The sequence below is a fragment of the Thermobia domestica genome, chromosome 10 (genome assembly GCF_964235325.1).
Source record: "Thermobia domestica chromosome 10, izTheDome1.hap1.1, whole genome shotgun sequence".
NCBI lineage: Eukaryota > Metazoa > Arthropoda > Insecta > Zygentoma > Lepismatidae > Thermobia > Thermobia domestica.
Genome location: NC_137463.1, coordinates 243,485,300 through 243,501,323, shown reverse-complemented (window position 1 = coordinate 243,501,323; position 16,024 = coordinate 243,485,300). Strand labels below are relative to the sequence as shown.

Genomic DNA, 16,024 nt, shown 5'->3' with positions numbered 1-16,024 from the left:
AAATATGGCCGCTTAAACTAGGGAAATGATAATTTTCATATATTTAAAATCTTATGACAAATAACTTTGAAACCGTTACGTTTAAGGAAAAACGTCCTCAAACAAACGTTATGGACTATTCCAATAGTTTTCAAACGCGACCAGAATCATTGATGTATCTCAATTAATAACGGAGATATTCAACTTTTTGTTAGGTTAAGTGTAAATTTTGAAGTATTAAAATTGTATCCATAGATGTCTTCGTCGTGAACATTCGGTGCCAGAGCTGAAAATGCCGAGAAGTAAGGTTTGCAAAGGTGTTTAGAAATAAATTTGCCTTGTAAACGGGAAGTAAGGTTGGATATGTTAGGTTGACGATAGCTTTAAACTACTAAGCCGAAAAACTCGAAAATCAAAATTAGGTTGGGTTAGAGATGCTTAAAATAGCCTACTAATCATTTCGATCCTTCTTAAATGTCTTTTCACCTTAGTTACCTTAGAATTTCGGCTGTAATTCCTAAGAAAATACGCTGGGTTCCGAAACATAGCATACCCGTAACTTATTCAGTAGTCTGACATAACTATCATTATTTTCTGTAAAATATGACGACATTTAGCATAAACTAATCACTTTACATTCTTTCAGGTCTATATGAATATTATTGCTATTGGAGTTAGGAATTTATTTTGATATTTACAAAGTACTATTTCCACTTTCGGGATGATGGCGAGAGGCACAATTTATATTTCATATCATTTATTCAGCTAATATACATTCCAATAATTCTAATTATGTTTTTCTTTGTTTCAGGCTACATGAAATATTGAACTCGTTACGATCAGAAACATCCTGTACCATGGCATCAAAACCCTATTCATCTCAATTATTAATTGTAATTAAATTGGGAGCAGAAAGAATGAAAGATCATGAGACTAGTATCCATATTGACATTGACAAATGTATTATCTGTCCACAAGCTACGATAGAAAAAACTTGTATATCAGTCGTTGGAAGGAAAAATAGTCTTATGCTACTGAAATAAGGAAAGATGTAGTTTATCTAAGAATTTCTGCAGGAATTCTGCAACCAGGAATAGAGTTTATTTATCAGTGCTCTAATATATGTTACAAACAGTACACTTTAAAGAAGACATTGCTGAACTCCGAGAAAAGTTTAATTGGAGAAGAAAGAAAAGATTATTACGATGGACTTGATAATATTGAGCTGGAAAGGAAAAAAAAAATCGATCAGATATCACATCTCGAGAAAAGCCACCCCAAAACATAAATCCATTCGAAAACAATTGTGTAGTGTGTGGTTTAAGAAACGTGGCGATATCAAAGAAGAATATCGTATTTGTGAAAGTTCCAGAGATTCAGTATTTCTTGAAGCAACTTTCTGTATGGAAGATAATGTATATACTTGGAAGACGAAACTTCTGTTTTCGGAGCTGACCTGTTCTATCACAAGATATGCCTTGAAACTTATCTTATAAAATACAGAGGAAAGCAGGAAGAAAATGAAAGTATAGAAAAGTCAGTACAGGTAATCAACAAAGAAGAAATGTTGCAAGATATTTTCCATTAATTAAAGATATTCTGGATAAAGATAATGGTTTGACACTATCTGAAATACGTGACTAAATATACTAGAAAGGAGAAATAAAGGTAACAAACAAGGAAGTCAAACTATATCTGCTGAAACCTTTTGGACCTGATATACAATTTCTAATCTGGTCAGAAAAAATGAATCTAGTTTCGTTTATTCTTCCATGCTAAGTGTTGATCAGTTAGCTGAAGCCATACGAAACACAAATGTGCAAGAGATGCAGGAGTATTGATTCGTGAGTCTATTTTAAATTGTGAATTTTGTTTGGATCATATAATTGATAATTGTGAAGATTTTAAACACCCCTGGACATCAATAATCTATAGTCTTGGATATATTTTCCCAACATTTATTACAGTTGCAAAACAATACGCAAAAAGAAAACTTCATATGACAAGGACACCTCTTTGTAGTGCCTTTTTGTTTGCAGTTACATGTAACAATTTTATCTTCAGGAATTGGATTTAATTGAGGGTCAGGTACCAACTGATCGTCCTCATCTAGAATCCATCCGTATTCTTCTGGTGCTAGTTTGATGAAGCACTGAGGAACAAGTGTATTCCATAAGACTGTGAGTTTGAGATGACCCTGTAAAGAAGAACTTGTTGGTGGTAGCAGGAGAAGGTTTGGTGCCTTAGACTGAGTCATAATCTGTTTCCTGAGATCATTGAAATTTGATGAGTGACTACCGCTCTTAAAAACTTATAACACTTGAAAAGCTTGATTATCTGCTGGCACATGGCGTTCAAAATCTGTTAAGTATCATTATGGATGTACTTTTAAGGCTGATAATTTAGTTCCAATTTTACTGGTAATATCTGATCCTGTCAGAAAATGTGTTGCAATAATAACATCATTTACTTCTTCTAATTTATCTGATAAAATGTGAATGAGTAAAATTTATTGTGAGGGTTTTTATAAGCCACAATTTCTTTAAACCTACAGACTTGAAATCTTTAAGAAAATGGAGAAGTAGTACCAAAACATCTGTATCAGTATCTGTATCTGTACCAAAACATTTAATGCTACAATTACGTGCTCAAAACTTTCTTTTACAGCATGGAAAATGTGAGGAATTATTCTCAAATCAGCCTCTTCAATATTTTTCATAAGCTCTTCATCCGATAGTTCTAAGCACTGTTCTGACTAAATTTTTCTAGTTGGTGTATTTTTTGGCAATAAATTTTGGGAAAATATATCCAAGACCATAGATTATTGATGTCCAGGATTGTTTAAAAGCTTCATAATTACCAATTATATAATCCAAACAAAATTCACAATTTAAAATAGACTCACGAATCAATACTCCTGCATCTCTTGCACATTCGTGTTTCGTATGGCTTCAGCTAACTGATCAACATTTAGCATGGAAGATTAAACAAAACTAGGTTCATTTTTTCTGACCGGATTAGAAATTGTATATCAGGTCCAAAAGGTTTTAGCAGATATAGTTTGACTTCCTTGTTTGTTACCTTTATTTCTCCTTTCTAGTATATTTAGTTACGTATTTCAGATAGTGTCAAACCATTATCTTTATCCAGAATATATTTAATTAATCTGCATCCGCATTAAAATATCTTGCAACATTTCTTCTTTGTTGATTACCTGTACTGTCTTTTCTATACTTTCATTTTCTTTCTGCTTTCCTCTGTATTTTATAAGATAAGTTTCAAGGCATATCTTGTGATAAAACAGGTCAGCTCCGAAAACAGAAATTTCGTCTTCCAAGTCTCAATAGCTATTTTATCTTCCAAGTATATGCATTATCTTCCATACAGAAAGTTGCTTCAAGAAATACTGAATCTCTGGAACTTTCACAAATACGATATTCTTCTTTGATATCGCCACGTTTCTTATAACCACACACTACACAATTGATTTCGAATGGATTTATGTTCTGGAATGGCTTTTCTCGAGATGTGATATCTGATCGAAATGTTTTCCTTTCCTGTTCAATATTATCAAGTCCATCGTAATAATCTTTTCCTTCTCCAATTAAACTTTTCTCGCAGTCTTCCTTAAAGTGTACTGTTTGTAACATGTATTAGAGCACTGATAAATAAACTCTATTCTTGGTTGCAGAATTCCTGCAGAAATTCTTTGATAAACTACATCTCTCCTTATTTCAGTAGCATAGGACTATTTTTCCTTCCAACGACTGATATACAAGTTTTTTTTTCTTTCGTAGCTGTGGACAGATAATACATTTGTCAATGTCAATATGGATATTAGTCTCATGATCTTTCATTCTTTCTGCTGCCAATTTAATTCCAACTAATGATTGAGATGAATAGGGTTTTGATGCCATGGTACAGGATGTTTCTGATCTAACGAGTTAAATATTTCATGTAGCCTGAAACAAAGAAAAATATAATTAGAATTATTGGAATATATATTAGCTGAATAAATGATATGAAATATAAATTGCGCCTCTCGCCATCATCCCGAAAGTGGAAATAGTGCATTGTAAATATCAAAACAAATTCCTAACTCCGATAACAATAATATTCATATAGACCTGAAAGAATGTATAGTGGTTAGGTTAGGTTAAATGTCGTCATATTTTACAGAAAATAATGATAGTTATGTCAGACTACTGAATAAGTTATGGGTACGTTATGTTTCGGAGCTCAGTGTATTTTTTAGGAATTACATCCGAAATTCTAAGGTAACTAAGGTGAAAAGGCATTTTAAAAGGCTCGAAATGATCAGTATTTTAAGCATCTCTTACCCAACCTAATTTCGATTTTCGAGTTTTGCGGCTTAGTCATTTAAAGCTATCCTTAACCTAACGTATCCAACCTTACTTCTCGTTTACAAGGCAAATCTATTTCTAAACACTTCTGCAAACCTTACTTCTTGGCATTTTCAGCTCTGACACCGAAAGTACACGACGAAGACATCTATGGTTACAATTTTAATACTTTTTTCGAACTTTACACTTAACCTAACATAAAATTGAATATCTCCGTTATTAATTGAGATATATCAATATTCTGGTCGTGTTTGTTTCAGGACGTTTTTCCTTAAACATAGCCGTTTCAAAGTTATTTGCCATAAAATTTTAAAAATAATGTCAATTTTATCATTTCCCTAGTTTGAGCGGCCATATTTAAAAATGGCGGCAGTGGAAGACAAACTTTCATAATGGCGGCAATAGAAGACAAACTTTCATAATGAAAGCTCAATATATTCTCTGATAAATAAAAGAAGGAAGTTTTTTTATTTTGAATAGTAAGGTAGTTATAAAATTTTAAATTTGGTAAGTCGAAATTCGTTGGCGGCCATATTGATGACGTCATAGAAAAAACTACCAGGAATTTAGAATGTCTACCCAAGTTTTTTTTTCACTTGTTTTAGATTGTAGATACGAATCCGGAGAGAACAGCTACCAGACATGCCATTCTTACAAGACCTATGGCCAGGGACTGGACTAATAGATCGTTATGATTTTCATACCAAACACAGATCTTGTAAAAAGATATTTTTTTAATAAAACAAAAAATTAGTCTCCATCGGTTACTAATTGTGGAAGTTTCGAATTATTGAACATTTCAATGGGCCACCATTTTGACTATTTTAGTCCGAACTAGCTGGCTCACGAACCTATTCGTGATATCAATACAACCCATTTTTCTGCTAGGTTTCGTTTACTGTTATTATTACTGTTTGTTGGTTTGTTTGTTCGAATTTGACATATATCGTTGTTCCACTCATCTTCGTTGGCTGCAATATTGTTCTGATAGTCTTACCTCTTCCACTTCTGAGTGCTTCCCTTGCATCCCTTCACTTTCATTCACTTTGTCCCCTTCTTTCATACAGGAACGTTCATTTTACTTTTTTTTCTTCTATTATTCTGACGAACGTTGCTAGCTATCATCGCCGTCCTTCATCGTGCTTTAACATATATCGTTGTTTCGGTAAGAAATCACTTTAGCAACACGCCAGTGCCATCTCGTGGCCAAAGGGGCCACCAAACTTTCAATATATGTCCGATATGTTCGTAGAGCAGTAATGCCACTGATAACTCAAAATGCTCCAAGATGTCACATGTATCGTTGTTCGGCGGGGTGCTTCAATTGGATACATCAAATCTGATTCAATGATGAAAAAATAAGTAATAACTTACATTAAAATAGAAATGCTGAGCAAAGCGACGTTTAATTATAAAGTAATAAAACATTAAATGTGACAGTTTCGGATATCTAACATATCCTTCTTCAGACACTATCAAATTAAATGAAAATTCATATATATATATATATATATATATATATATATATATATATATATATATATATATATATATATATATATATATATATTTAGTGTAAGTTATTGAATATAGCAAAGCTAGTATGAATCAGAAAGTAATAGCTGTATAATATTAAACTACACTATAAGTACATGTATCAGTTATGGAGAAAATACATAATACAAGTATACGGATACCAGTTATGAAGAAACTTCAAAGCTGTAGGCCCTATATCTTGAATATAGAGCATATATAGGTCAAAAGTTGATTTTTCGTCTTGGTTGAAATCTACTAAAGTAAAGAAAAGTTGTGACTTAAATTAAACGAAGTATCTTAAATTTTTCGAATGAAAACTATAAAAAAGCTATTAATTTAAATTGTGTTAATATGCATAACAAGAATTTTAGGAATGATCTTTAAGAAAAAAATGCATCAAAAGATTGTGATCTTGGCCAATAATTAGTTTTTGGATCAGGGGCCACAAAATTTTTGAACGGCCCCTAAATCGAGTTTTCATATTTTCTGCGGAATTAGCACATCATTACTGAGTTAAATGATAGTTTGGGTTTGGCTACACTATATGTAGTTCTCCAGATAGAAGGCGTACAAGAAGATTTTTGATTGAAATATATTGGATCTTTTGATCCAAACAAAAAAGATGATTGAAGTCATGAAAGTTTACATACACGAAAGTTTCTAAACATTGAAGTTACATTCATTGAAATGCATACACGAAAACATCTACTTTCAAGAAATTCAGGACTAAAAAGTTCCTTTTCAAGCACGCTTATCTTGCTCGTTTGTTTTACTTTAGTTTCCTATACCCATTAGCATGTTAAAAAAATATTCAACTTTTTATGATCTTATCCTAAAATATCTTCTTATTACTGAAGATGCCTGCAAATAGGAAGGCGAAAACACAGTGTCTCATATTGATGGACACATTTAATTTTAGATTCATATCAACGTAAGGAACTTTCCAACGTATATTTAATGTATTTGAAAGTCAATGTTTGAGGGTTTAGTTTGAGGTTATTTTTTGTAGATGGGTGGTCCTTCCTGATGTTGTGGACCAAAGTTAAATTGCATACATTCTGGAGGCATACTTTGACTTGCAAGGGCCAATCATCATAGCACAAAGGCGATTTAAAGGGGATTTCAGGAAACATGATGCGCCGCCCCGGAAAGTGATTCCTCGTGCAGCTCGGAACTTTTGTGAGACAGGAAACCCAAGCACGAAAACATTAACTAGCAGCCTAGATAGTCTCGTTACAAACACAATTCAAACACTATGGAACAAAGTATTCCATATCTATTGTTTTAGAATGTGAATGTTCCTCGTAGCAGTGTCTACAGGATTTTGAAACAAGACCTGGAACTGTATCTATATAACATATAGGTAGCACAACAATTTGTCTCGGTAGGCAGGCTGAGTCGAAATACTTTGTGATACGTTTCTGGACAAGTGCAAAAAGAACGAAGTATAACCTCAGCACCTGACGTAAGAGGAGATTCATGTTCACTTGTCTAGGTACATTAAGAAGCAAGACCTTAGATAATCCATCGCATTCTGCACGAAAAGCCATTGCATAGTGTCAAAGTGATCCATGAGTGTCATGACTCATGCATGTGTGATCGGTACGTAGTTTTTTTGAGAACGAATATGATTCTGCCGTCACAGTTACTACTGAGAGCGATACAATCACATACTCAACAAGTTTTTTTTATTCCTAAGTCACAACATTTTGGTCTGCCATATATGAGAATAAAACATGACGGCGCCATACAGCACGACTACCCATGGTAACTTTTCTCCAGTAATTCCCAGGACACCTTATTTCGAGATTCGGTGACATCCATTGGTCATCACGATCACCGGATCTAACACTAGCAGACTACTTCTTTGGAGACAACCTGAATGAAAGGGAATACACTAGAGAAAACCCGAACATGAACTGAAAGAAAGAGTCAGTAGGATTACAGCCATTCCAAGCTGTGACGGGTCATGCTAGCGATGAGAGAGAGAGAGAGAGAGAGAGAGAGAGAGAGAGTCCAAGAATGTTGTCATCGTAATCTCGTCCATCTCAAGAATGTGGTATTCAAAGCTTAATATAGTGTGCAAGACTAACATATCCAGTTATGTATTACACAAAGTTTGTAGTAAAGTGAATAATTACAATCGAAAATATTTGTATTAATTGAGGCGTATAGTTTCTAAATCCGCCATCTCCAATTTTCAAAAAAAATGAGGTAACTAGATTTACTGGTATTTCTTTCCATGCCCTACATGATGGTGAAAAGAGTTGTTTGAAATGTCGCCACCTCCACCCTCAATTACTGCTTTAAAGTTTAGGGTATTCTTCAAAAGCCGCCATCTCCACTCAGCAGTGTGTTTGTAAACCCCATCATCTCGATTCTATTCTATTCTATGCTATGAAATGAAGACCGACGTTAATGAAAAAAAGTTGCAAGATGTTGTTCAACTCCTAACGAAACACTTCGAAGAGAATTGGCGTGCTAATTCAAACTTAGCCATTTATGTTGATCCTGAAAAGAAACTGACTGCGTCAAGAGAAGAAAGTGTAGATGAGGATTAGGCTGAATGCCAGTGTTTAGAACATGATTCTGATGAGAACTATATCTGAAAACAGTGTAAAGATCACTTTCAATCTTTTTCTTGTTGGTAAAGGTGGAATTTATTCCGAAGTTCCCATCCTATGATGTCAGGCTATGTTAGGTTAGGTTAGGTCCCAATGGGTTAGATTAGGTTAGCGAGGTGAGGTTAAGTTAGCTTATGTTATGTTAGGAGACGATATTTCTAAAACGGGCTGGGAACTTCGGAACTTGACCCGTAAATGTAGCTAACGTACTATGATTAGATTTCATTTTTTTCCTTGATTGTGCACATTATAACGTCACCCAATAAGTTAATATCGTTGTTTAGATTGAGTTTACCTCCATCTACTGTTCTGTTCTGAAATAGTTATCAGAAATTATAATAGTAATGACTTGGAAGCAAATAAACCCGAAAAAACTTAAGTACGTTTGTTTCAAAGTCCTCCATCTCCAAAAGTTGTTTTCAAAATCCGCCATCTCCAAACTGATTTCTGCAATAACCGAGAAATGGAATGAGAGTGATTTTTGTCATTTGGTAGTTATAATGAATGTCCAGAAAGCAATAAAGTATTTATAAAAAGAAAATTTTATCTCACATAATCTCTGAGTTATCAGTTTTTCCTTTTTATCTCGAAACCGTTTATGAAGGAGATGGCGGATTTAGAAACTATACGCCTCAATTGTTCCATTAATATGATACACCCTACATTAAGGTGAAAATTAAATACTCCAAAGTCGAAAATCGCAATATAATTCCAAACAATTTTTTTAAATACTTCCTATTAAAAGTTATATACCTCTGTTTCACTCTGTAGTTCGCCGTTCGTTGCAACAACATTATACACCATTTTATTATGTTGTTCAAAATCTATTGATGGGCTATTGGTGTTTGGTTTGTTTACTCTTAATTCGCCAGAAACGCCATCTATTCTTACTAGGCCTCGAAAAGGATCCGATTCCCTATAAAAAAAAAGAAAACAAATGATATTCAGTGTTAATAAATACTAAAGTGTGTACAGTAGAGTACCTAAAGCTCGACACTCGATAGCCCAGGAGACCGGATAACTCGACCACACTCTGGTAGGACGAAAACGCACGACCCGCTCGGGAGAGTAATACTCCCGGAAGTACGTTTTTTCGCGCGCTACTCTAGCCAGCTGTTTTACGCGCTATCCTAGTCAGTTGTTTTAAGTTGGTCACAAAATCTATATCATTTAGTACAAGGGGAACAAAACGAGCCTCATACCATGGAGTACAAGGGCAACAAAACGAGCCCTGCGGGGTTTCTAACACGTCCCTACTACTACTACTACTTATCTGCACAAAAGTAAGTAAATCACATTTTTGAGTATAATTTTCGTATTATTTTAATTTAAAAAGTGTTATAAAAATGTAAAAAACTTTCCTCGGGCCGGGTTCGAACTCACGCCAAAAGAGGTTTTCGCTACTAGCATATAGCGCTAGCCCACTCGGCCACGAGGACCAACAACAATTGTCTGAATTCTGCTATTTGAATGCAACGTGGCAAGACATAGATAACGCCAACCAGTCAGAACTGTGTTTTCCGTTCCTACTTCCGGGAGCATTACTCTCCTGAGCTAGTCCTGAAAACGCAGAGTGCAGTGCGGAAAACAACAAGACATTACACATTTCTTCTTCTTCTTCTTCTTCTTTTTTTTTTTTTTTTAAATAGCTAGTTTTTGCAAATTCGACTAGTTAATTTTCAACATAGACAGTTTTATTCCTTCGTAAAGTATTTTTTTCCTTCTTTTTGAATCTGTCTTATCAGATAAATTACTGTACATTGTGTATTCATTAATTTTCATTTACATGCATAGTAAAGGCTTTATGCCTTTATAAAGTACGTAGTTTTCCTTTGTTTAAGGGTATTTGGACAGTTGGGCATGTCTACGGAAACAGGGACAAAAATTCATGAAAGAAATATAGTTATAATTTTTAGTTAACTTGTTCCTTTGATAAAAAAAAATATAGTTGTATGTAGCTGGCATCATTAATTGTTTTTCAGAGAATAACTATTTTCTTATATTTTCCGTAGGTTACCTTTAATCTACTAAGTTTTAATGTTGATTATGCTATACAAGCTTTATTTATTATTGCATAGGTCTTTTTTTTTTCTGTCGGTATCCCAAGTAAAATTTCATATAACTGATGAAATCTTTTCTTAAAGTAAAGTTCAATGTTCAACTTAATTAAACTGTGCTTATTTCAAGTTATTATAAATGTATGTTGCTTATACTTAATAATAAAAAATCGTTGACAAATGTAACGTGAGTTACTCGACTCTGTGCATATTCCACTAAAATAAATAGTCATAAAATGTAAATAAAAATTTAATATTTTTGCCATAATTAAATTATGTGTGTCCCTATCTTACATAGTAATTTCATGAACATAGCTATGCCAGCACAAAAGAAAATGTACTGAAAAATCTCAGGTTCTGAATGTAGGGAAAAAAATTGTAACGTGAGTTACTATAGTATTTTCTTTTCTCCTAGGTTTGCTATATCATATAAAATGACGATATTTGGTAATTATCTGTATAAATACGACAGCTTTCCTTTTTTTTTTAAAAAAAAAAAAGCGGAGCTTTTAAGTTTATTTGTGGTTAGTATTCTTCAAAATATACGTCATTACGTAACGTGAGTTACCATGGACATACCCAGTTTATTCTCTGTTATATTCTGAAGTAACCAATACATACAAGTACAGTACTGTATTTTCTGAGGAAACCCTCGTACTTAAATCATTTTCAACCCCATTCCCGATAACCCGGTATTGTCACAAACTCGGCCAACCTTCGGTTCACACTAGGCCTAGTTTTCGGAACTCTACTGTATTGCAACTATGAGACTATTGACATTTGTTTCATACTTTGTTTCTAAAATTTACCACCAGGGCCCGCCAGGCAGCCGAGTGAATGCCCTATTGTGATGCCACCCAAAATATCTATTTAATAACGAAAATTGAATGTATAAACAGAATAGTTTATTTTGACAACCATTAACCAAAACTAAAGTTACATGATAAAAAGTATGACATATTTTCTTAAACATTAGTTATAGCATATTTGTTCCAAAATAAACATCGGACAGCTTGACAACAATATCTTTCGGGTCTTTAACGATTTTGAGCAACAAAGTAAAATCTGTAGATAATGTTGCTACCACTCCCAAATTTACCGGTATTAGCCATGACTTCCAAGAATTTATATTTATCCAAACTGTATTCAAAACATTCTTCATGAACATAGTCAAAGTGGTTGTCAGCCTCCTAGGATGTCTCTACTTCCGTCTTATTGTGTTTTATAGAAGAAAAATCTCGTCCAGTTCTTTACCAGGAGGTAATGTGCCTAAGATCGATGACACATTCCCGCGCTGGATGGCGATGCTGATACGTTGGAAAAGGAATACAGTAGCTCGGTGGTCACCAGTTTTGATTGCTATTCGATGACCAACTTCATTAATGAAATTAGATCCTTCGTGACCCCAAGACCCACTGGTTTCTATTGCTACTGTTACAAACCAATATTTGTCCAATAGGTTTGAGTATTTTAGTCTTTTGTCTGATTCTCTGTGAGCGGCGACGAGACCTGCCTGAATTGAAGAATGGGATAAGTTGGAAGGAGCAAACGTATCGGAACATGTGAAATCCCAGACTAGTGCCTTTCCATTTTTCAACGGTACCAAGGTCATGCCATCATGTATAAATATGCCTGAAATATTTACATTATTTTTCTGGAATAATACACTGAATAATTCACATATTTTATAAATCTTTGTTGGTATGATAATAACTTTTCAACGTACGTGTGAAGTTGGTCTTACCGCTATGTTGCCGGATTGCCGCGGCTGTCTTCTGTAATCCAACATCAAACAACTAAAACATCATTTTTGTTTGAAGTACGAAATCTGGCTATCTCGTATGCTCGTTTACAAAAACCCTAGCTACAAGAGTAAATATTTCACTTAGTATTTAAAAAATATGTTAGAAAAGATGTGATATAAACACAACATTTATACTTACAATAAAGATGTGATATAAAGGCACCATTTTATACTTACAATAAAGAATATACTATTTTGTTATTTTCTGGTGGCCCATCTTCGTCCGTTGCTGTAATAGTTCCTATTAAAGTGTCATGAGCAGAATTTTCCACAACGGTAAAATTTTTTAAGGTTTGGAAAACAGGCGGATGGTCGTTCACATCCACTATAGTTACAACAAGCACACCTAAAATGGAAACAATATTATTTCAAGGAAATAACGCTTCTTATTTCATTCAAATTAATTGTTCAAGCAAAACATGTCGAAAACAAGAGTATGCGATATATATCTGCCATCTGTGTGTGCATGCAAGAACCTGATATGTGACATTTTTGTGAAAAGTGAATTATCGCCATTCATGAAAGCTCCAAAGGTCGTTCGACTTCCTTTAAAAAAATTCAGAGTTGTGGGAAGTTTACAAGTCCACCAAAAGCTGGGGCGCACATCGTATCAGGAATTGAAATTAACGTTTGTAGCGTGCAAGAGCCTGATATGTTCTATCTACATTGTACTGTTTCCACTCTTGATACAAACGACATTGTGATGAATTTTTAATGATGCACAACACAATTTTCTGTTACCTGGTCGTACTTTCCTATATTGTGAGAGGGATTTTGGTATTTTGAAAAGAAGGAAAGGTCTACAACAGCAGTATACATTCCACATGTGGGCCGACTTCATCAGAACATCAAAAGGAACCAGATCTTTTCAAGTAACAGAAATGACGAGAAATATGTTTTTTTTCCTTGCTCCTGTTATTTCATCTTTAGTCTTCCGCAAAGAATATGTTCAGGGTGAACCAGTTTACATACAGAAAGATTGCAAAATTAGAATTATGAAGGTGGAATCTGGTATTGTTCATATCGCTTACTCTCCGATATAACTAAATGACAAACAATCATGATCGCCGTGTGTGGCCAGCACCCACATCTCTAGGAATTGCTTGCTCTGTACTTCGGATGAAGAAACTTGGCTGCAGCGAAAGTAAAGGATTCGCAAAAGCTTCTTACTTATATTCCACCAGAACTGTGAGACTACTACGGAAGTAAAGTCAGCGCAAACAAATCGTCACACGGCTTAAAAGGAAGCTGAACAGTAAAGTAAGTCACATGTTTCCTTATTACATAAGAGAAATAAATCAACAAGTACTTCTAGTTGAGGATGGTCTTTTGGTTGAGCTGGTGAAAAAAAAAAAAAAAAAAACGATGTTGCATTTTTTACCTTCTTGTACAGAAAGCCATGTACAAACTTAGTGAACACGTTGTATAATCTCTATAGCTCCATATTTAATATGTTGGATTTAGTTTAAAATGAAAATGAAATGAAATGAAATCTTTAAGTTTAACGTCCCACGGTTATGCCGGTTAGGCTAAAGGAGACGGTGATAATGAGAAATGAGTGAAATGGTGGAATGAAGAAAGTGGGAGGAAACGGGAGAACCCCGAGAAAACCCACGAGCACGATGTTTGTCCACCACAAAGTCCACACGGCGCGAGCTGGGATCGAACCAGGGACCCCAAGCACCGGAGGTGAACGCTCTACCACTGAGCCACCGCGCCCCCCTTTAGTTTAAAATGACTTTAGTTTAAAATGACTTTTTAACATTTTCTATATTATTGATACTACCATTGTTATTGATACATTAACAAAATATACAAAGTTTTGGTATAAATTTAGCGATGGCAGCAGCCCGTCCAATAGACATTACACTCGTGCCGTTTATGGTTTGTTTGGAGTGTTATTTATGAGCAGTTAGGATAAATGTTCTTAAGTGCAAAGGAAGACGGTTGAGAACGATTTGAATGTCACGTATATTCAGTGTTACTCCACCGCCAAAAAAATTACAGCTTTCTCTAGGTCAACATACCGAAAGAGATCTAGACGTAGAAAGCGAAACAGAAACGCTAGCAGAGGAAGAAACTGGTGACAATCGAGACTAGTGGCACCATCATGTAACATATCAGGTTCATGCACGCAAAGAACTGTCTGTCGAAAGAGCCATTTTTCTTTCCAACAATTGTGTACGTAATATTTTCGCATATAACCAGACAGCGACTTCTGGCTGTTATGTCATGATCATTTACTAAATACTAAAATGTAATGATCAAAGCAGTTAATGTAGGCATTATAGCCCCGTGCCTCCAAGATAAGGCAAAAAGTATAGACCAACCTGGGTGCCGAAATCCGTCATTTCGGGTTTATAGGCTACCGAAAGCATTAAAAAAAATGAACTTTAAAAAGTCCATAGCTTCAATACTATGGGATCTACCGTAGTTGGGTCAAGACTTTACTTAAAAACTAGTGTGTGCCCTATCCAAATGTCCATGTTTCGGAATCCTGCGGTACTTCTGCAACAATTTTTTTAGAGGTAGATGGTGAGCACTTCAAATTATATTCCCGTAGCCAAACTCCCTCTATAAAAATTGTTGCCGGAGTACCTTAGGATTCTGAAAAATGTATTTTTGGATATTAGTTTCTAAGCGGTCTTGAAACCCCACTACGGTAGATCCCATAAGTTTGGAGCTATGGACCTTTAAAATACATTTTTTTATGTCTTCGGCAGCCTATAACTCCAAAATGACGGATTTCTCCACCAAGGTTGGTCTATACTTTTTGCCTTATCTTGGTGTCAGAAATCATCACACAAACGTTGTCGGTGTTGTTTTGAAACACCCTGTATTTTTATACGATCTCATTAAGAATTCACGGCTCGTAACAATTAATCTTAAATCTATCTAAGAGGGGCACGTCATTTTTTGTGTGTGTGGGGGGAAGACAGCTACAATTTACAAAGCCAAAAAAAAGTGTTACGTTAGTGATTTTGAGGCCTGAAAAAACTGAAAATTTTTCGTATTCGTCCGGAAAACTAAAACACTTTTTTAAAGCTTTGGTTTTTGCTTTTTCTCCATAAATATTATGTAAGAAGTAGTTTTTATTATGCTTAACCAAGAACCACAGCTCCGGACCAAATGTTATGCCTTTGTGCATAACTATTACAATTTAAGACCATTTACACAAAACCTATCTACATAAGAGTGATTTTCTTTGAAATTTCGCTTAATTTCTTTATTTCGTGACAAAAATATCTATTTATTATTCTTGACTAAAAACATCATACAAATTCTCGTATTAGCATAGATTGACAATTATTTTAAAACAGACCTATATAAAATATTTTCATGCTTCATATTGGACATGATCCGCACAGGAGCACTAGATCAATCGATTGTAGCAAATGTGGCAGCAAGCTCTGCATTTGGTCATTCCTTACACGGAAGAGATACCATACTATTTTTCGATCGGTAAGGATCGTTAAATAATTTACCGATTATTAATTATATGTTCTTTGTTATTTTTAAATGACTGAAGCGAGGTAATCTGACGATGGTGTTATAAAAGCGGGTCATTTCGGTGGTCCAGGAAATCATTTGGGGGTCTGGCCCCGATGCCTCTGTGGCTACACCACTGCTTTGATTCGATGATGGTGAAGAATGATCAAC

The 16,024-nt window shown here is 34.7% G+C and overlaps 1 protein-coding gene across 1 annotated transcript in view; it reads right to left on the bottom strand.

Annotated features, from left to right (window-relative positions):
• Nucleotides 1–16,024, bottom strand: part of LOC145661881 (cadherin-AgCad1-like) — a 233,881-nt gene that overhangs the window by 127,878 nt on the left and 89,979 nt on the right. The window contains exons 11-12 of the mRNA XM_081727223.1: nt 12,542–12,710; nt 9,257–9,419 (exon numbers count right to left, since the gene is read on the bottom strand). Coding sequence (XP_081583349.1) covers nt 9,257–9,419; nt 12,542–12,710 — 332 coding nt within the window. The remainder of the gene's footprint in view (nt 1–9,256; nt 9,420–12,541; nt 12,711–16,024) is intronic.